The following is a 21,591-nucleotide window of genomic DNA, read 5'->3' on the forward strand; positions in this document are numbered from 1 at the left end:
TGTCATGTGTGAAGTTCCTCGTGTGTATTGGGACAGAGGCGGCTCTGCTGCTACAGCTCCCACACAGAGCCGTAGGTCAACCCCTCCTCCCACCCAAACTTCCCACCTGGATAGGATCCTTAGCATCACTGGTGCTTCTGTTCTCTGGATTGTTGGATAGCTTTGGGTAGAAAAAGCTTTTGGAGGTCCCCGTTGGGTCTGAAAGCCTCGGAGAGGATCCTCGTGTGCAGGTGGGAGCGAGGGGGAGCTGTGGTGGGTTCACACTGACTCCAAGCTGATGGTTTGTGCCCCTGGGACCTCGGGCTTCAGGGTGAGCAGCTGGACAGAGCAGGGGTGTGCCTGGTGTTGAGAGTGGAGGTGAGAGAGGTGAAGCAATAGGGATCAGAATAGTTACAGGCATCTTGACATCGAGGATCATACTTGGGCTCCCTGCAGAAAAAAGCTGGTGGAGCGGTTTGTTACGGAGTGTAACCTGCTCCAGACCCATGGAAAGGGTGCACACAGCCAGGCTGGGAACACCAGCTTTGAGGAAGGCAGGTGGGGGAGTGGAGAATGTATAATAATCTCTGCTCTCTCCATCACACCCCGTGCTCCTCTCCCCCATGGTATATATCATGTTCCACAAGTTCTGCACTCAGGGCTGTGGCTTGTCCTGTAGACAAGACATGGTGTCAAAGTTTTGCCATGTTGAAATGGGAATTGTTTACTCTTTCACTGCTTGCATTTTTATGAGGAGCAGGGAACGATGACAAAAGCAAGACTTAAAATATGTTGAATGGGGTTTCTTTTCATAAAAGCAAAGCTGCTCCCTGAGCTTCTTTCTAGTCTGCTTGAAAATAAATTATCTACTTGATTTTTTTTAATTTTTTTTTTTTGCACCACGTGTTACCAGAGGCGAATTTCTGGAGGACAATGGGGCTGATATTCAAGTAGCTGCTGCTCTGAACCACAACCTCCGACGGCTGAACTTCAGAGCGCCAGAAAAACAACAGTATTGCTTGCAAAGAATGCAGCTGCAGAGCCTGGCCTGGCTGTCAGGCTCCTCACACTAAGGATCTCCCCAACTGCAAATGAAGAGGGAATTTGACCTTAACAATACCCCCAAACAATCGTGCAAGGGGATGATTTCATGCTTTTTTTTCCTCGGGTGCTTTAAGACACTGAGCTGTAGCAGAGTGTGGGTTTCTTGATGAGATCTAAAGCTGGCTGGACTTGTTTTCTCAGGAGGAATTGGAAGCCGTTGAATGCAGAGGATAGGAGGTTTTATTAGTGATGAAGATGTTCTGAAAGACTTTGCCAGAACACACTTTTCAACAAGAAGGGCTTGTGCATCTGCAGGTTTGAGTGTTTGTCCCAGTTCTGCAGGAAGGTGACACTTGTTCTTCCTACCAACTTGGCTTTGCCTAGGGAAAAAATCCACCTTTTGTGCATAATTGCATAGGTTGGGTTATATTTTTCCACTTTTCTTGTTTCCAAGCCGTTTGACTGTTGGAAATACATTTCCTTGGTATCCTGTGGTTCTTTGAGAGGCTTTTGACCAGGACTTGCAGTGATAGGACAAGGAGGAGTGACTTTGAGCTTAAGGGGGGTGGATTTAGATGGGATATTGTGAAGAAATTCTTCCCTGTGAGGGTGGGGAGGCCCTGACACAGGTTGCCCAGAGAAGCTGTGGCTGCCCCTGGATCCCTGGAAGTGTCCAGGTTGGATGGGGCTTGGAGCAACCTGGGGTAGTGGAAGGTGTCCCTGCCCATGGCAGGGGGTGGGACTGGGTGTTCATCAAGGTCCCTCCCCACCCAAACCATTCTGTGACCCTGTGATTCATTCCTGTAAAATGTTTCTGAGGGATGTGCATTATTTAAGACATTTGTAGAGTGATGCACTAAAATATGGAAATTTGAGAGTAACTGCAGCACTCAGGCCTTGGTTTTCTTACTGTTTGTGGTTTGTGTGTCCAGTTATAACTCTGAGGTACATTGGGGGCTCACAGCCTGAAGAAAGCTTCCTATTTTATCGTAACTTAAAGAAACATGGGGGGGTTATATAAATAATTTTTTATTCCTTCTTGTGTAGATTGTGGGATGTCCATCCTTACAAATGAGTTTCTGAGTGACCACAGGCTCCAATATTTTGGGAGTTCCCACAGTGCTCCCTTGACATCGATCCCAGGACAGCTTTGTCCCACGTTTCCAGCACAGGTTCTGCAGGGAAAATCAGCTCTGTTCTATGTATGCCTTTGTTTGTCTTTGTTTTGGTGAGAGAAACCAAGGTAGAACCAATTCCCCTGGTGAGACTTGCCTGTGCTATTGTTTCACAGGTTATTTTGAGGTCTGGCTTCCCCTTGGGATTTTTCCTCTCTTGGTTTTTTGACCTTTTTGCATCCTATAGTGATTCTCTTGATTAGAATGACTGAGTTGTAATGGCTTTACACGGTGTTTCTAAAATTAAAGTTCACGGTGTTTCTAAAATTAGAGGTAATTTGAGGGCTTTGATTTGGGGGAGGAGGGAGATGGGGGTGGTTCAGACTTCTCTGTCGCTGGGGCAGAGCCATGCAGGGAAAATACCTGCTCCCAAGAGAGAAGTTGTGTGTGCTGGGCTCCTCAAAAATACTCTGGCTCTGGAAGTGCAGAGTCTGAGAGAATCAGTTCTCTGTGACTTTGAGGATGAGGAGTTTCAGTGAAATCATGGATGAGGTAATAATTCCTTTTAGACCTTCCAGGAGAGATGGTGCCACAGCCAGGGTGCCCCATGATCCACAGGGTGATGCAGAGGTTCGGGTGGGAAGGGATCTTAAAGCCCATCCAGTCCCACCCCCTGCCATGGGCAGGGACACCTTCCACTAGCCCAGGTTGCTCCAAGCCCCGTCCAACCTGGCCTTGGACACTTCCAGGGATGGGGCAGCCACAGCTTCTCTGGGCAACCTCTGCCAGGGTCTCCCCACCCTCCCAGGGAAGGATTTCTTCCCAATATATTATTAATATCCCGGGGGTGATGAATGGAAAAATCCTCCCTGCCCTTCCGAGCGGTGCCGGCTGCGCTCCCAGCCGGACACAGACAGGCCCTTCATGGCTGTGCCAGCAGCCCCAGTGTCCCCCCACCTCCCACAGCTGCAGCCCCTGAACAAGGGAGCCCTTGAGTCATGGGAGAGAGACTTGACCTTCCTCAGTGCAGGAGCTCGGGGCTGAATGGGGCATTCCTGGGGTGGCTGCAAGGGCTTCCTTACCCTTTGCCCTGTCCCTGGTGCCCACAGTGATCCTGAGCACTCCCTCCCTCCCTGCCTGGACCTCTGAACCCTTCTGAGCCAGGCACTGGAGGTTAAATGCCATTGTTTGCATAATTAAAAGCCCTGTGGAAGTATTCCCTCAGGCTGAGCGTGGAGTACTGGTGTGTCACTTCTTCAGGGAAACAGGGGTTTGTACCAGTTGTCTCAAAACAGCAGCTCGTGTGGTCACAATAAAAAATGCAGGCTTTATTGTTTTATTTCCTGAGTAAAAGGTGTGTTTCAGTCATTCACCCCTCACTGTCATTTCTCTTTCTGACTCAGTCTTATTAGAAACACAGAGTTTAGTGGGCAGATTACTTTTAGCCAATATTTAGTGTTTTTCTGAGTGATGAGTGACATCAGAATAAAACCTGGGTGAGAGCAGAGCAGCAGAGTGGAGGTTGTTCAGCCTGGAGGAACAGCCTGTTCCTGGGAGAAACCTGTTTGCTTTGACACCACTGGGGTTGTACCATTACAAAATCTGCTCAGGACGAAAAGTGTCAGCTTTGGGCATTGTGCTGGGAGCAGCTCGTGTGTCACTTGGCCAGATCCACAGGGTTTGGGGGCAGGAGGCTGCACATCCCAACGGGCTGGTTCTCCACTGCTTCCTTTTCAGTGCCTCTATTTCATCGTGTTTGGTAAAGCTCCAGTAAGGCATCCAAGCAATAACAGCATTTCACTGGCATCTTAACCCGAATTATAATGCAATTTGTCCTTTCCATTAGTTCTGCAGTGTTTCAACTTGAGTTAAATAAGTGGTTTAAAGAAAAATTCACTTTTCTGCTCATCCCTTGCTCTGCTGTGTCGCGGAAGGTGCTGGTGGTGCTCACAGGAGCCTCCTGCTCCAGTGCTCCGTGCCTGGGGCAGCCCAGTGGGGTGTGGGAGGTTTGGGAAGGTGGGCACAGGGAGCTGTGCCCCTTGTACTCACCAGTTACCCCTTGCTGTAAAAGAGACCCTTTGGTTCTCCATCCAACCCTGCGACTGTCCTTCCTTAGGCAGGTAAATTTTTCTCAGCGTTGCTTTTTTGGGGATGTTTGAAAGTCTGATGGTGCACGTGGTGAGGCATTTGGGAGCTGATCCCAGGTCATCCCGCAGTGTTCCGGGGCCCTTTCAGCCACAACGGCTGAATCATTGCAAGGACAGAAAAGCAGGAATTTTGCAGGCAGTGCAGACCTGCCTGCACATGGACAGAGTGAAACAGAAACGCCCTGGGAACCTGAGGAATGCTCTGAGGGTTTCTTTGTGGGAAACCAAAGGGTTTCCAAACATATCCCGTCGGTGGGTCTGCACTGGAGCTTGTTGGAGTAAAGCGAGATGCAGGTGTGAAATCTGAATGAAGCAGGACTGGGATGCTGAGGTTGGAAGGAGAGGTGTGTGCCTGGGAAATCACTTGGGAATGGCCTGGAGAGGGGAGGTGAGAGCCCCGGGGCTTGTCAAAGCAAAGAGGCCTTCAGTGATTATTCCCATTGATAGGGACTTTTATGGGCTGTAGCTTAAGGAGCTGCTCTCTTATCCAGCCATTCACAGGAGGTGTTTATTCTCCTCTGCTCTTTCAAAGATGCTTTTGATGCCACAGGTTTTGTTCTCAGAACAATAACGTGCTTGATAACCTTTGGGGCTGCTTTTTGAAGCCTCTTGGTTCTTGTCTTGGGCTGTGTTTGGGTTTTCTGTGCTTTTACAGCTTAAATAACTGTGATTGGGTTTATTCAGCATCAAGAAAACCCCATCCTAGTGGGAGCAGCCCTGGCTGCTGGTGGATGCAGTAACACACAGAAGGTGTTTGGTCCCCAATAAATCTTTGAATTCCTTATTTTATGAAGTGGGAATAGCTGGGGAAAATGCCACTGGTGATGAACTGCCATGCCCAGGGGTAGCTGGGAGACTGGTTTCTTAGCCCAAATTACAATTTTTGGGTTGGGATGTTGATTTAAGGCCTGTGAAAGAGTTTTAAAGGCACCAGCAATTTTTTCCTGAATAAGAGGTCACTACATAAAAGTTTTGCCTCTTGGAAAAGCTTGTGTTATAAATGTCGTTGCTCTAGGTTTAAAGTGTTAATTTATGTGGCATATTGGGTTGGATTTAAAGGTCCCTGAAGACCTTTGAATCTCAGTAGCTAATAAGGCTTGCAGAAGAGAGCTTCAGAGAGGAAAAACTTACTGGCAGTGAGTAATGCTGGTGAAAGAGCTCCAGGATTGTGCCAGTTTTGCAGAGAATAATTAGAAATGATCATGTCGGCCTTTAGTGTGTTTCATTATTTCCAGTATAGATCTCCTTGTGTCCCTGTCCTGCAGCCCCCCCATTTGTCAGGGAAGGATTCTCCCTGCTGAAACCCCTCAGGTTGGGTTTCCCCAAGTCTTACACTGCTTCCAAGGGGACACAGCTGCTTGGGATGAGCTGAGCATGCCTGAGCAGCCACCTCATATCTCCCTTGGCTCTCCCACTCTATCCCTGATGGAATGGGTTTGGTGTTCAGACTCCAATCTCTCTTCTCAGCTAAACCGGCCCTTCAAAAATGCTTGGACTTGTCCTTTCTCTTCCAGCTGGCCTTGCTGAACTTCTTTCACCCCGAGGAAAAGCTGCACGTTGGAGAAGAAGGGAGACGTGTCCGCCGGAATAAAAGGAGTAAAGGCAGCGAAGGGCCCGACGGTGAGTCCTGCTCAGCTTCTCTCTGATTTTGGTTCCCTTCCAGATGAGGAATTCCAGGAGTTCTGATTTCTGCAACTGTAGGTCAGGTGATTTGGTGTGAATTAATGCTGCTTAGGAATTCCATCCTTGACTCCTCTGACAGTGAGCTCTGTGCTCGTTTTAGGCAGTAATTTGTACTTTTATGCCTTTATTTGTTGTTCTGCACACCTGTCTCTGCTCGAAGTCATCAAGGAGCTATTCATAATCCAACAAACAGCTGGGAACATCTGGATCATGAAATGGTAACTGCTCTAAGGGGGTTTTGCAATGCAGTGGAGTCTCAGGTGGGTTGAAAGCCCGTGTGAAGGGAAGTCGGAGTTGGATTAGAAGAGTGGAAAGGTACCTGATTTCAGTGTGAGGGATTTAATTTCCCGTCCTGTATTTTTGTGATTGTTGTAACCCTAAGACGTGAGCATTTCCTCCTGGAAGAGCTCCCGTGGTTGCCAACTGCAGGAAAGCACAGGTGCCCTTTTATATGGAGAGGAGAAAGGACTGGATGCCAGGGACAGTGGGGAAGGGAATGCTGCAGCAGTGGTCTGTGTGTGGCTGGGTGCCTGCTAAGCCCGAGGCCTGACTATGTTATAATCCTCTTGGCTGTCGCTAGTTTTCCTGTCCAGTTCCATGAGTTTCCCATCTCCCCTGAAACCTTTGCGATTTCACAGTGGAAAAGCATTTCCCTGTGGCTCTGCTCCAAGAAAAAGCTCGGTGAAACTCCCTGGATTCCTCTTCCCCGGAACGCTGACAAGTATGATGCATTTGGTACAGACTCCCTGAGTGATTCCAGCTCCGTGTGGTCCATCATCTCCGGGGCCGGTGTCGCTCTGGTGCTCACATGGCTCAGGCAGGATCCGGGTCCTTTTCCAGCGGCTCCTTGAAATCTGTCCCAGTGTCTTCACCAGCCGCTTGTGTCGGTAGCAAGTTCCCACTGGATGCGAGCGGTGCCGATGGAGCGCTGCCGGCAGATGTTGGGAGGGATCAGCCTCGTCCCTCAGGCTGCCTCTGCACTGCCAGATGTGCAGAGAAACGCTGCAGGGGAGAGGGAGATGCTGAAAGTCGGTGTCTAACAAGGGCTTTGCTCATCATCCTTGTGTTTGGTTGGAAATGTGTCGTCCTCTTATGACTGGCATTCCTTTCCCAGATTTCCTTTACATTCTCTGGATGCTCAGAGTTGAGTCACTCCAGAAATGCAGGGCACTTCCACCACTTATCCAGTCCAGGGAAGGGAAGGGAGCTGGGGAAGGGGCTGGAGCAGCAGGAGCAGCTGAGGGAGCTGGGGGGGCTCAGCCTGGAGAAAAGGAGGCTCAGGGGGGACCTTCTGGCTCTGCAAGTCCCTGACGGGAGGGGGGAGCCGGGGGGGGGTCGAGCTCTGCTCCCAGGGAACAAGGGACAGGAGGAGAGGGAACGGCCTCAGGCTGTGCCAGGGGAGGTTCAAATTGGACATTAGGAAGAATTTCTTCATGGAAAGGGTTTTTAAACACTGAATGGGGCTGCCCAGGGAGGTGGTGGAGTCCCCACCCCTGGAGGTGTCCAAGGAAGGACTGGACATGGCACTCAGTGCTCTGGGCTGGGGGACAAGGTGAGCATCGGGCACAGGGTGGATTTGATGATCTTGGAGGGCTTTTCCAACCTCAGTGATTCTGGGATTCTTATCTGTATCTTTTTGTAAATTAGGGATTTTGACCTCATAGCTACTAGACATGGGAAAACTGCCAGAGGGACAGGTCGTGTTCCTCATGGCTTTGGCGACTGGTTGCCTCGTGTTTGTCCCTGGTGGTTTTATTGGGTAGAGCTGCACTTAACAAGTGAGAGCTGTCAGGGCAGGGAGTGACCTTGCAACAACCGTGAAATCAATAAACAAGCAGAGCCTGTCCTTGGGGAACTTGTGCTGTTTGTTTTAGACCTACGTGAAGGAATCTTGGTGTTGGAGCAGGGCAATGAATCATTACACTAATAAATAAAGTCATGTCACGGCACTGATAACACCGTTTTCTCCGTGAGTTTTGCAAAGGGAAAGTCGATCAAATCTTTGATCTCCAAAGAGCCTCCAGAAGATAAAAGTGGATGAACTATAAATTCCCAGAAGGAAGGAGATGTGCTTTCCACTTGAGGCCTCGCTAATATTTGTCTGGAATTAATTTTATGAACTTTCAAGTCCTTTCACACGTGCAGTGAAAGACCAAAGTGATCCAAGCTTGTAAGCCATGGTTGGAGGGAGGCTGCTCCATCCCCTTCCCGGCTCTTCCAGTCCTGCTCATCTTGGTACCCACAACAGGCTGCCTTTGATGATTTATGAACATCAGAAATAACCTGGTTTCTCCCCTAAAAGCTTTTTCTGTAGGAGAATTTGCTTTCAAGTCTTCTGCTGTGAAAAAGGAGGGTTTGGGACAGGGCAGAGCTGGTTCCATATGGGCAGAGGAGACTGATGGCTGTGCCCAGAGCACAGAGCCACAGGGATGGAACGTGGGAGGCCACGAGCAGCAAAGCTGCTTTGGTGCCTCTTTGTTAAAAAACCCAAGAAAAATTGTGTGAGACAGTGCAAAGCCATCGATTGGATCCTGTCACTCCCAAACATGACTCCGGTATTCCAGGGGCTCCTCCTTCAAGGACTCTGGTTTCAGCCCTCTGACCCGCCTGGCATGTTTTATGATGGTGTTTGCTTCATTTTGGTTTGTGTCCCCCCCACACGGTGCCCTGGAGCCAGTTAGAGCAGCCGGGGTCGTGTCCTGGCCGTGGTGCCAGCCTGGCTCCCACCCCACTGTCCATCTGTCCATCCAGCCTTGGGACACTGTGGGGCATCGCTGGGGGCTGATGCCTGTCCCAGTCCTGGGATCATCATCTTTAAGCCACTTTCCTGTCCGTGGCATCAAACCCAACAGTTGCTCAGCTTTAAAAACTGCCACAAGTTTTTCCTGCTCCTCAAGGACCAGGATTATCCCTTTTACTCTATTTTTACTGTGGCTTTTTCTCCTCTGTGTTGCCAACTCCACCTGTCACGTAATTCCCTTTAGTTCCCTAAAACCTGACTCTCTCCAATGCCTCTCCTTCATTTTCCCCTCTCCCCCTCCTTCCCTTTTGCCCTGGTGTATTTATGCTGCTGTGGAACCGCTGTTGCTCCCAGATGAACAAATCATTCCGGAGCTGCTAATTAGCAACAGTTGTGCTAAAAGGAACCATCAAGAATGTTAAATTAGTCCACTTTTAAATAAACTGGGTATGAAATGTTAGATCTCAATTCCCAGAGCGTCAGTAAAAATGCTGCTGGCTCTTTGCTAACAAAGCCAAAATCTGGGAGTAGCACGGTTGTAACTACAGAGACAATTCCGTGCTCTTGAGGTTATAAATAATGACAGAGCATTTACAAAGCAGATGTCAATAGGACTCTTTAAAAAACATTGTTTTAAACAAAAAAAATAGTTTCTTTTTCTCCTACTTTCATCTCTGTTCCCAGTTAGATCCCTGCCGGGCTGCTTTCCTGGTTTCTGGGTTTTTTGCTTTTTGGGTTTGGAGTTGTTGGTTTGGGTTTTTTTTTTTCTCCCTTCCTAGATTTTTTCGTACTGAGCTTGGTGAGAAACATGAGGGATTGTTATCCAGGCTTTGATTCGGAGCAGGGCAGCTGGGAAGAGGCTGAGCAGATGGCTGTCCTTAAGCTGACAACAATTTGGTTCCTACTACTTTGGCAGTTCTTCCTGCTGAGGAAAGTCCTGGAGGAGAACTCGAGGGCTTCAGTGCTGCAAAAGGCTTTTGGTTGAAAGGAAAAATAAATTCTGGGGGAGGAGAAGCTCCTCCCAATCCCTGCTTCTACCTGGAGCTTTGAAAGTGAGGCACCACCTACCTGGGTCCAGTGTTTCACCCTCTTAGGAGTCACTTGGTGGTTTTAGGGCGGGTTTAGGATGGTTTTAGGATGATCTTTGGGTGGTCTTGGGATGCTTTTTGGATAGCAGGTAGCTGATGCCAGAGCCTTGCTTTTTAGGGTGGTTTTAGGGTGATTTTAGGATGGTTTAAGGGTGGTTTTAGGTTAATTTTTGTATGTTTTTTGGGTGGTTTAGCAGGTAGCTGATGCCAGCCTGGCTTTTAGGATGGCTTTTGGATGGTTTAGCAGGTAGTTGATTCCTGAGCCTGGCTGGAGGTGCCTGGCTCCTGCTGGACTGCCCCAATCCTGCAGGTGCCATGTCCCAGCCATCCCCCTTCCCAACCTGGCAGCGCCCACCATGCAATGGGACTTTTTTTCCCCCTTATTTTTTTGATATCCAGATCACAATAGCGACTTTTCCTGCCGGCTTCCTCTCCTGTGGAAAGGGCAGGTTCGTCCCTCTGCCTCCAGAACAATCGGTGCCTTTGTGTTGGCCCCGTGCAATTCCCAGAGCCCCGGCATTCCCAGAAACGCAGATGGATGCAGGGCGATAGAGCCTCATTGTGCTGCGAAACCATGGTGATGAGCACGCAGTAAATACAGAACATTTCCTGGATCCTGGAGCGCGGGAGACGCTCCCAAAAGGAAGGCTCACCACGGAGTGCTCGCTCTGACTGATCTCCCCCAGAACTTCCCTGTGATTTCCCCCCGAGCAGGAGAAAGGGGGGGATTCTGATGATGTCTGGGTCCTTGGGGACGATCTTCATCCCTTTCCTGGGACGTTGCTGTCAGTATTTGTTACTACTGTGATAAAATTAAGGCTGCAGTTTATTTACAGAGCCTTATCCACGTGTTATTCCCAGGCTTATGATAACAGGGATTTGTGTAAGGTCTTGTACCTTAAATCCCAGAGCGATGTTTAGGTGCTGGTTCCAGCTCTGTGATAGCACTTGCACAAATTCCCAGAGAAGCTGTGGCTGCCCCATCCCTGGAAGTGTGCAAGGCCATGTTGGACAGGGCTTGGAGGAACCTGGTATAGTGGAAGGTGTCCCTGCCCATGGCAGAGGGTGGAACTGGATGATCTTTAAGGTCTCTTCCCACCCAAACCATTCCATGTTTCTGTGAACTGCTGGAGTCCAGAATTCCTCACTGACCTCTGCTATGTTGCTGTCCCAGTTGGATGTTAAATATAAAAAGCAATTAACTTGCTGGGAGAGGTACAAGTCCAATTGCATGGTGGCTGGGATGAGGAATTGTCCTGGCTCACAGGGTTCACAGTGATCAGTGTGTTCTGACCCATCTGCAACCTCCGTTTGCCTCCTGGCCTCTTCTCTAGCCCTTCCTGTTGGGATCTGGATTGTTCCAGAAGAAACCCTGCTTCATTATTTGGATGTTTGTGAGGCTGTGATGAGGTGCTGCTGATTTGTTCCATCCGTGGAGCTCCTTTGGGGGGGGTGTTTGTCCTTCCCTGGTACCTCCTGTCTGGTTCAGATAAGGCGGTGGGGTGGCCACTGGAAGAGTTTGAGTTGCTGGGGATATTCAGGAGGCTTGAGACGAGAAGGAATTCTCTGCTCAGTGTCCCCTCGGTGGCATTTTCAGACAGTTGCACTGACTGCACTTGTGGGTGGACGCAGAACTGTCCTGATGGATCCTGGGTGCTCCCACAGGCTGTGCTGAAACTTGAAGTGAACTCCTCAGCCCTTCCCACAGCTGCGCGTCGCACAGGGCCCGGCGTTATTAGAAGTGACTGGTGATTCCGTCTGAATTCCACTTCTGAAAACCGGGGCTTTTCGGAACGCCTCGGGTCAAACACTGAACTTCAGGAATCTCAGATAGTTTCTTGTGTTACAAAACAGGGCCGGGGCTGACGAGAGGGGAGCAGATGTTCCGGCGGGGCAGGAATGTGGCTGCAGCTGAGCCCCGTGGGTCTGAGCCGCGGGAGCCGCGCACCGAGCGCTGCGAGGGCTCAGCTCCTCCGGTGCTGCCGAGCCCTGCCCGCAGCCTCAGAGGCTCCACTGTCTGTTTGCTGGGGCACGTGCAGCTGAGCTGGGGTTTCTGTGCATAAACCAGCTCTGGCCACATCCAGGGAGGGCTCTGCGGGCAGGCACGAGTTGCTCAGCACGTGCTCCGAGCCTGTCCGGTGGCTCTAAGCCGAGGAGCTGGTGCAGAGCTGGATCACATCCACCTTTCCAGCGGGCAAGTGTGGCAGCTCCCACTCGGGTCCTGCCCCAGCGACTGCAGGAAGCCTCCTCCTGCAGGTTTTGGGCTGAATAAGCTTGTTTCTCTGGGGGCAGGAGTGAGAGGGGATGTCACTGATCCACGCAGGTATCTCCAAGGGCTGTCAGAGGAGGGGGCCAGGCTGTGTTCAGTCGTGCCCAGCGACAGGATAAGGAGCAGGGGCTGTAAACTAAACCACCATAAGTTCCACCTCAACGTGAGGAAGAACTTCTTTCCATGGAGGGTGGCAGAGCCGTGGAACAGCTGCTCAGGGAGGGTGTGGAGTCTCCCTCTCTGGAGACGTCCCAAACCCACCTGGATTTGTCCCTGTGTCACCTGCTCCAGGTGACCCTGCCTGGGCAGGGGTTTGGACTGGATGAATGAGGTGTGGGGCTGCCTGTTTTCAGTAGGGCTTTGTTGGCTGTGATCTATGGAGACACTGTTGGAGCCGTGTCTGACCCCGCTCCCACGAGCAGGGTTTGGGGCAGTCCCTTCATTGGTTTGGATGGACAAATACAGGAGTTGGCTGAGCCAGGCAGTGCTTCCCCATGTCCCAGCTGCTGCAGGGAATTCACTTGGGCTTCCCAACAGTGGTGGGGCCTCTCTTGGGTTTCCTCTTTCCCTGCCTTTTCTCCCCCTTTTTGTCTCTTCTTTTTCCCCCTTTTAAAATTCATCCAATCTTTCTATGAGTGTAGGGGGCCATCTCTCTTGGGCTTCCCCTTTTCCCCCCTTGTTCCCCCTTTTCCTTCTCATTTTTCCTCTCTCCTTTTTCTCCCTTCTTTTTTCTCTTCTTTTTCCTCTTCTTTCTCCCTCTTTTCAAATTCATCCAGTCTTCCCAAGAGTGGTGGGGTCTCTCTTGGGTTTCCTTCTTCTTCCCCCTTTTTCCCCCTTTTTTTCCCCTTCTTTTCCCCCCTTTTCAGACTCATCCACACAGGAGTGCATGTGGGTGCACACAGACAGATCCTTGGATATAAATTCCACGCTGTTCCATGTAATTAAACCATCAGTTCCCAGGCAGCTGCTCAACACTACAGAGGTTTTCCATCCAATTAGGCAGAATTACGTATGGGAAGGAGAAAAAACATGTCAAGTTCTACAGGGATAAGGCAGTCCAAGAGATTTCCTCCCACCTGCCCTCGATTCCTTATGGATACCCGTGGTGGGAAGGGCGCGTTTCAAACATCCAGCAAACAATTTGGGAGAGCCTCTCGTAGGCCGGGTTAAAACCTTGCTGCAGCACCACTTGGGAATCATTTCTGCTGGAATTCATGACATATGTTAGTTGTTTATCTTAGTGGGATGTGACTAAAAATGTCAGAGTGTTTTGTGTTAAGCAACAACCGAATAAAACAAACAAAATAAAAACACAGCTGTAATACCACGCTTTAAATTGTTGGGTTCAAATATGTGGGATTGATAAAGTAAGCAATAGGGTGCAGTGGTGTATAGAAAATCAGCCTTGTGAGTCCAGCCAGAGCCAAAAAAAGCCTTGAGATAGTGCTGTTGTTTGTCAGCTCTGCTGAAGGACCCAGTGCTTGGAATCCAACCTAAACGCCTGAAGGGAAACAAAAGGCACATCATCCCCTTCCATAGCCAACGAGAGTGTGGAAAATGAAATATGAAGGCCACAGGTTCTGGTGTGAACCCCAGGAACTTGGCTGGGACTGATTATGTGGGAGCGAGTTGAGAAGGGTGGGGATTTATGTTTGATTGGCTTTTTGTGTTTTTGAGGAGGCAGTGCAGTGTTAGTTTGCCAGCAACAGTGGCTCTGTAGTTAATTGGGAGCAGGATTTTGTTTTTGCTCGTGACCACAGTTGTGCTGTGGTGTCCTTGCACCTACTCAGCAGAGACTGGAGATGGTTTTTTAGAGCCTTCATGGTACCAGCAGGTTGTCCTGGTGCCTTGCCACCGATCCCAGGGTGGATCTGGATGGGGTGGAGGAGATGAATCAGCTTGGTTGTTCTTTGTATCCTATAAAGTGATTCCCATTGCAGTGAGTAAGGACACCTCAGCCTTACCCAAGAAAGCAGCGAGGAAGGATTTTCAGCAGAGCTCTGGGTGTTGGAGAAACAGAGTTGAGGAACTGGAATGACTGGATCCAGCCCTCTTCCCCTAAACAGGACCAACACTGTGACAGAGGTGACAACAGCAGAGGTGACAGACCTCTATGGGACACTTTCTGTTCCAGCCTGGTTCTTCTACAATCCTGCACCTATTTTTTTTCCTCATTCCTTAGGAGACACCCAGGGCTGGTGGGTCTCCACGTGCTCCAGCACCTCCCTTCAAACAGCACCTGATGACCTTTGAGTCCCATCACCCTTTTTAAGGTGGAAAAACCTGTTGAATGCATGAGAGCAGCTACATTCATCCTCCTTCTTCTGTCCTTTCCAGCTGGGGGGTTGCTCAGCATGGCACCTTTACCTGGAGCAGGTTGAAGACTGATGGTCCCTTAGGTCTGTCTCTTACTCACACTTCAGTTCTGATCATCTTGAACTGCAGTAAGCAGATTTTTTTCCTTTGAATATGTGTAAAAATCAGGATAAACTACATCCCAACCTGCTGTCACTGTTGGCATTATCTCTGTTTATTTGTTTTCAACTATCCTTAACAGCTTGACCAGGTTATTCCCTGAAGAGTCTGGGTTGTGTCAAGGCAGGCAAAAGTCTCTGAGTATTGGCAGGAGAAAAAAACTTTTCTCAACAACAACAGCAACAACAACAAAAAAACCCTGTTCCGTGATGAATATCTTGTGTCATCTGAAGCTGCTTGAGAGGAGAGATTGTGGCTCTCTGGCATCTCGTGTCGCTCCAGGGGCTCCAGGGATGGCTTGGGATGAGCTGTGACTTCTCTCCGTGTGTTTTCAGACCGATGAGCTTGAACTGGGGTCTGGTGTACGGGATCAGAGGAATAGGGAGGGAGCAGGCTACTGATCCATGGAGCTCCTGGAGCAGCGTCTGCTCATCTGCATGACACATGGATAGAGGCTTGTCCTTTGGTGGAATGCAAGGAGGGGAGCAGGGAGGCAGCACAAGGCCACTCTTATACCAAAGCCACCACAAGAGAAGTGATTCTCAGCCCTTGGTGTTGGTGCACAAGCTCTGCTCACACCCTTTGGCCAAGCAGCCCCAGAATTGACCTCAGTGTGGGACAATTCCCCTGGAGATGTGGGAAAAGTCCATCAAAGAGCTGAAGAATTGTCTCAAAAAGTGGATGTAGCCAAGGGAGTGCCTCTGGAGAGCCCAGAATGAGCTGCAAACTCTCCTTGATCTCCCAGGCTGGAGGAGACTGGCTTTGGGAGCCTGGCTTTGGGTGTGGGGCAGCTCAGTCCAGCACAGGGGTGGGGAATCAGAACTGTCAGTCATGAGTTGGCTCTGAGCCATTTTTGGGGACTCAGCAGCCTGTAACTCCGGAGTGGGATGGGGCAACCACTGAGCAAAGGCTGCTGAAGTTTTGGGCTGTGTCTGTGCTGTGCAGGTGGAGCAGCAGGGGGGGATGTCCCTGGGGGCCATGCTGGGAACTGCTGCGGGAGGAAGGACGAGGAGGGAGCACTGGTTTATGGGGTGCTGGTTTATGGGGTGCTGGTTTATGGGGTGCTGCCGTGGAGCTTCTCAGTGTTGGATGTATCCAGAAACAGACCGTTAAGGCCTTTTCACATACAAATTTCCAAGAGTTTTGAAATGAGATTGAAACAAAAGCAGAGAGAGAGAAGCAGCAGTGGTGGTCGAGGGATGCTGAATGGCCCTGGGCTCTGCCCTACACAGGAACACATCAGGCAGTGCTGTTTCATCCTTCCCCTGCTTTGTACAGTGAGTTCCCTCTGTTTTCTTACAGAATGTATTCCCTATATTCAGATTTGTTGAAATTAGTTCTAGCCTTGTACTGGAGCATCACATCCTGATTCGGGTCCAGCCTGAAAGTATGGGCAGCATCTTCCCTCCACACTTAGCAGAAGACCTCCCTTCCTTATCCCACCCCTCAAAAAACCACTCTGGCAAGGCACACCAGGAGTTTGGAGTAGCACAGGATATGTTTTACTTCTGGGATATTTTCCTTGATCTATAATTTATCATCTTTTCTAAATATTCTGGAGTAATAATGCCAAAGCTGCTCTTCAAGACCTGTTACCTTTCTGCCTGGAGTTGGTGAAGCAGCACTTTCTTTTTCAGGGAAAGGGAAAAAATTCCTCTTGTTCCAGTGTTTGTATCACTGACTGATAGCTCAGTAGGTCCAAGAAGCTTTCATCTGGATAGACCAAATTTCCTGAAAATGTTGAAAACATATTGGTTCCAAACCTCCCCCAAAGCACATGTTCTAGATTAAGCATGTGTTGGGAGCTGACATCCCCCTCTCCCCAACTCCACCGTAATCTGGCATTAATAAGGCCATGCTTAAAAATATTTGAAAAGCTTTACATATCTCCTACCCATGAGAATGAAGTGAATGTCACTGCACTGCTGCTGTGAAGGAAACAACTGAATTTTGGAGGTTTGACCAAGTGGAGGGTTTTGATCTTATTCATTGGGACAATTTACAACCACGTCAGCAGGAGGTTTGTCATCACTTGAAATCTCAGGTAACACTTGAGCTTCTCTTTTCCACCTTAGTATTGGTCAAATAGGGATAGAGGGGTTGGTTGATGGGCAGGATTTATAGAATCACAGGATCACTGAGGTTGGAAAAGACCTCCAAGATCATGGAGTCCACCCTGTGCCCCTTCCCCACCTTGTCCCCCAGCCAAGAGCACTGAGTGCCACATCCAGTCATTCCAGGGATGGGGACTCCACCTGCTTCCAGTATCTGAAGAGGCTGCAGAGAAGCCAGAGAGAGACTCTTCATCAGGAACTGGAATGGTGGGACAAGGAGTAATGGGTTCAAACTGAAAGGGGGGAGATTTAGGCTCAATATGTGGAAGAAATCCTTCCCTGTGAGGGTGGGGAGACCCTGGCACAGGTTGCCCAGAGAAGCTGTGGCTGCCCCTGGATCCCTGGAAGTGTCCAGGTTGGATGGGTCTTGGAGCAACCTGGGATAGTGGGAGGTGTCCCTGCCCATGGCAGGGGGTGGGACTGGATGAGCTTTAAGGTCCCTTTCAACCCAAATCATTCTGTGACTATGACTTAACAATTTTATGTTTATTTTATGAAGGACTGAGAAGTGATGTGACAGTTCTGGGTGATGCTGACATCTCAGTAACCACCAGGATTTTGTCTCTGATTGTGTTTGTAACCTGGGATGAAAATAATTTCTCAGTACCTCCACCCTCTCATCTCTCAGGGCAGAACAGTGATGGAAACAGGGATGGCTCACTTGAGGTATCTGGTCTTACATATACCCCAGACTAGTCTGGTGCTTAAATAAGAAGATTGGCAATTATTCCATAATAACTTAGTGCCAGGAAAATAGACAAGGGACACCTTAATAATCCCAGGGGGCAGCAGTGAACTCTGAAAACAGGTTGGCACAGCCTGGAAAGGATGGATGGACACCTAAAAATGGTGGTTGCTGCTCCATACCTTCTCCAAACTGGAAGAACACCTTGAAGACATCAGTTGGTGTCTGTTCTAAACTGAATGATGCAGCTAAAACATGGTTGTGGCACTGCATGACTTCATCCTGCTCTTGGCAACTGGGAATTCAGGCACATTCAGCAGCCTCTGTAGGTATGTCCTTTGTTTGACTGATTTCTATAATAGTCACCCTTTTATAGGTTTTATATAAAATAAGTGTAATTACAAAGATCTGTTCCCATCAGTAAAACCAGTTTGAACTGTTTTGCAGGAATTTGAACTATTTCTTGTTAATCCACACACACACAGCTAATAAGGGAATGCAGGGGTTTTTTAATATCCTATTTATATCAGCATATGTCCTAAAGAAGTTTGGGATATTTCTGTATTTATAGTAAATCATAGCAGTGTGTAGCGTGAGGAAAGAGAAATCAGAGGGGGGGGGAGAGTAACCCTATTAATCTTTATAAGAGAAAACATGTCACATGTAATATCCTTGAGTTGCATCACCATCTGGTTTTTTTTTTCTGAAGCCCTTGGAAGTGGTCCAGCAGATGGTAGGGCTGCTGGGGCTGGAACCTGCTCCCTCAAGCATGGTTAGATGTCTTCTGCTGCTTGCTGGGCCACAGCTGTGGGTTTGTGCACCAAAAACTCATCTCTTGCAAATGTTTTCTTCAGCTCAAAGTGAGAATTCTGTGTCTGAACCCACTGTGCTTCTGCTAGAAGTGATTTGGAATTGTTTGGAGCCTTCCACTTGTGGTGGCTCTGCGGAATTCCAGGGGGGCTCTTCTGTTTGGGTTGGGGTTTTGTCATCATATAAAGTTGTCCTTTCCTGCTTGTACCTTTCCCTCAAAGTTTACCACTCTTCCTGGCTTGATATTCCCTCCTTTTTTGTTATCCTTCCCTTTTATTTCCCAACACGTGTGGAAAATAAGCTTTTGGAGAAGTCTAGCTCTGGGATGCTGCTCAAAGCCAGGGTCTCCAAAGCCCAGTGTGCAGCATTCCTGCTCTCACCTTGGCTGGGGAAATCCCATCCTGGGATGGAGAACTCAGCTGGCAGAGGATGGAGCTGACCTGAGTTACTGCAGCAGGAGTCAGAGGCTTTTCCCACAGGAAATCCAAGGAAAGGGAATATAAATGTTAGGAGGAGATCAGGTAGCTTAAACATTTCAAGTCAGACCATATCCTGCCCCAGAGCTTCAGTAGTTGGGCAAAAATAACCTCCCAGAGGGACTGATAAGCTTTGGAGAGACATTTCAGCAGCGACCAGTGACACCAGGTCACTTCAGTGGCTTCTTGCTCTGAGACAGAAGATCCCCTCCAAGCCTGTGCTCCTTCCCAGGAGCCTTCTCATTTCCAGCTGGATGGTCTTGGAGAGCAGTTCACACGTGTGAGGACATGCCAGTGCTGTCCTTGAAGCCCTGACAGGTCTTCTCCCTCCGTGCCCATCACCAGAGCCTTTCCCAGCGGTGCTTCCACCCTTTCCCAGCTTTGATGGCTCGCTTGACCACTTCTTGACCATCCCAGGAGCCCTTCTGTGAAACTCTTCTCATTTCAGTTCACCTTTCTGCATTAGATGATCAGGGTTGGCTGTGTTGCTCCCGGGATTTTTACACCCGCTCCCTGAAGGGCAGCAGGATTTCCCCTTGTCTTCCAGAGGTGTTCCCATTCTAGGATTGTATTTCTGCCTTGCCTGGCTGAGTGACAGCAACTGAGCACATGCAGGTGTTGTCCTGAGGAGCTCCATGATCCAGCAGAGCAGTTTATTATTTCCCATGTATATATATTTTATAGGACTATATATTTGGTATGACTGAACCTCATTCCATGCTTATTATCCTTCAAAGCCATCCAGCCTGTCCTCTCTGCTATCCCAGTCCTCTTCTGTATTAACAGTTCTGGTCCACTTCCCTCCCTCTGGCAAAGCTAAAACAAGGGAGTGAACAGAGCTGGCAGCTCCTTCAGGGAGGAATTAGAGTTTAAATGTAGATTTAATTTCAGTTGAAAGACAGGAAATGTAGAAGGGGAATGGTCTTCCCTTGGTCTGGGGTCTGGTTTGACCTCAAAAGTATGCAGACAGCATGTGGAAAGGGGGTTGGAAGAAGGCAGGATTAGTGGGAATAAGGGTAGAAGTCCAGAAGGATAACTCTGCTTGGGTGGCTGTCATGTTTGATCCCGGCAGTCAGCACCAGGAGCTGGATCTCCAGGACATTCCTAATGGATGTGTAAAGGGATTCATGAGGAATGGGGGTGACATAGGAAAGGTGCACTTAAGGTTATTTCTATAAAGAAGGGCAGAGAGGTGCCAGGGAGCAGCTGAGGCCTTGGATTGCTTTCAGATCCCATCAGGACAGGATCAGGGACACCTTCCACTATCCCAGGTTGCTCCGAGCCCTGTCCAACCTGGCCTTGGACACTTCCAGGGATGGGGCATCCGTTATATTATAACAGTATTATTTGTGTTCAGCCACTGCAGCATTTAACAAGCTTTACTGCTTAAATATTGGGTTCTGGCCTCTGGAAAACCTCTCAGAAAGGACTTTTTAATTATAATTTTTCTCCTCTGCGCATCAGTGTTTGGATAATGTGCATGAAGTCAAGTTTCTAAGCCTTGCGCCTCAGCACCTTTTGTTCTGAGGGAGCATTGATCTGAAATTTCCGTGGCCCTCAGCTTCTCAGACTCAGTAATTTATTACCATTGTGGCCTAAATTGAGCAAGAGCTCATGAATTGAGCTCATTTTGAGCAAAACTGAGCAAAACTTTGTCTTCTGCTCCATGAGTCGAACCTTCAGCTCCGCGCTGCAATTAAATCCCCCACCCTCGCTATTGGGAGGCAAAATCCCAGAGAGTCAGAAGCTCCCAAGCTCCTAATAACGCTGGGTTTTCCCCCCCCCTCGTGTCAGGAGTATTCCCCGTGTTTGTCGAAAGCTTCACTTGCAGGGCCGTAACATCTCTCTCTGCCGTGCCTGGAACAGATGCGCGTGTTGTAATATGGACTGCGAACATTGACATCCCATGTGGTTCTCATTCCTCCCATTCATCTTTGAAGCTAATTGGTTGCAGGCAGCCCCGATGTGTCTGGCTGGCCGCAGCTATTTGTACTTTCACTCTGGTCGTGGCGCTAATGGTGTGATATATGGAACATGAAATAAACTCTCGTGACTCCAAGGGCTGCGCAGGCACAGGCGCGGCACTCCCCTCTCGCTGCCTTGGGCTGGGGGGCAGGGGGGGATTTTTAAAGGACTTTTTTTTTCTTTTCTCCTCGCTGGAAATGTTGTTAACCAGCTGGTGCCTCCAACGAGGGCTGGTGGAGCTCGGGAATGGCAAAAAAAGTGGAGCTCGTCTGCCCTGCCTAGGTCTGGCAGTTTGTCTGCTCGTGGTGGAGCTGCTGGTGTGGCTTCCTGGTGAGATCTGGGCCTGGCATTGCTGGAAACCCACGTGTTGTCCCGTCTGCCTGTTTTAATAGTGTGAAGATTGTAAAAAAATTAGATTGTAAAAAAATTGGATTAGCGGAAATAGTACTTTAAATCATAGAATCACAGAATGGTTTGAGTCGTAAGGGATCTTAAACTCATCTCATTCCACCCCCCACCATGGGCAGGGACACCTCCCACTATCCCAGGTTGCTCCAAGCCCTGTCCAACCTGTCCTTGGACACTTCCAGGGATGGGGCAGCCACAGCTTCTCTGGGCAACCTGTGCCAGGGCCTCCCCACCCTCCCAGGGAAGAATTTCTTCCTAAAATTTATAGATAATGCCTTTTATAGATAATTCCATAATTTTCCCATGACTCAAGAGCATAATGTAGGGAAATTATTATTCCTGTTAAAAAGGCATCAGTGATGTTGCAGGGTATTTCTCTGATCCTTCCCTCATCCTTCCTTTTACCAACCATGGAAAAATGGCACTTCTGTTGGGAATTTGCCTTTCTCCACCACCTCAGGCTCAAAGCAACCTCGTTACCTTCCATTTGTTATAATTCTATCTCAGTTAAAGGTGATTCAGTCATCAACATGTGCTAAAACCTGGGTTTTAGAGGGATTTCACTGATGAACAGCGAGGGAATATTTGGGGAA

General features: G+C 49.1%; 1 protein-coding gene across 4 annotated transcripts in view; it reads left to right on the top strand.

The window, feature by feature from the left end:
- Positions 1-21,591, top strand: part of EDA (ectodysplasin A) — a 65,186-nt gene that overhangs the window by 33,004 nt on the left and 10,591 nt on the right. For all 4 annotated transcript variants that reach the window (XM_064669541.1, XM_064669543.1, XM_064669539.1 and 1 more), the window contains exon 2: positions 5,800-5,905. In XM_064669541.1, the coding sequence (XP_064525611.1) occupies positions 5,800-5,905 (106 nt within the window). The remainder of the gene's footprint in view (positions 1-5,799; positions 5,906-21,591) is intronic.

Source organism: Pseudopipra pipra, chromosome 13 (genome assembly GCF_036250125.1).
Source record: "Pseudopipra pipra isolate bDixPip1 chromosome 13, bDixPip1.hap1, whole genome shotgun sequence".
Taxonomy (NCBI): Eukaryota; Metazoa; Chordata; class Aves; order Passeriformes; family Pipridae; genus Pseudopipra; species Pseudopipra pipra.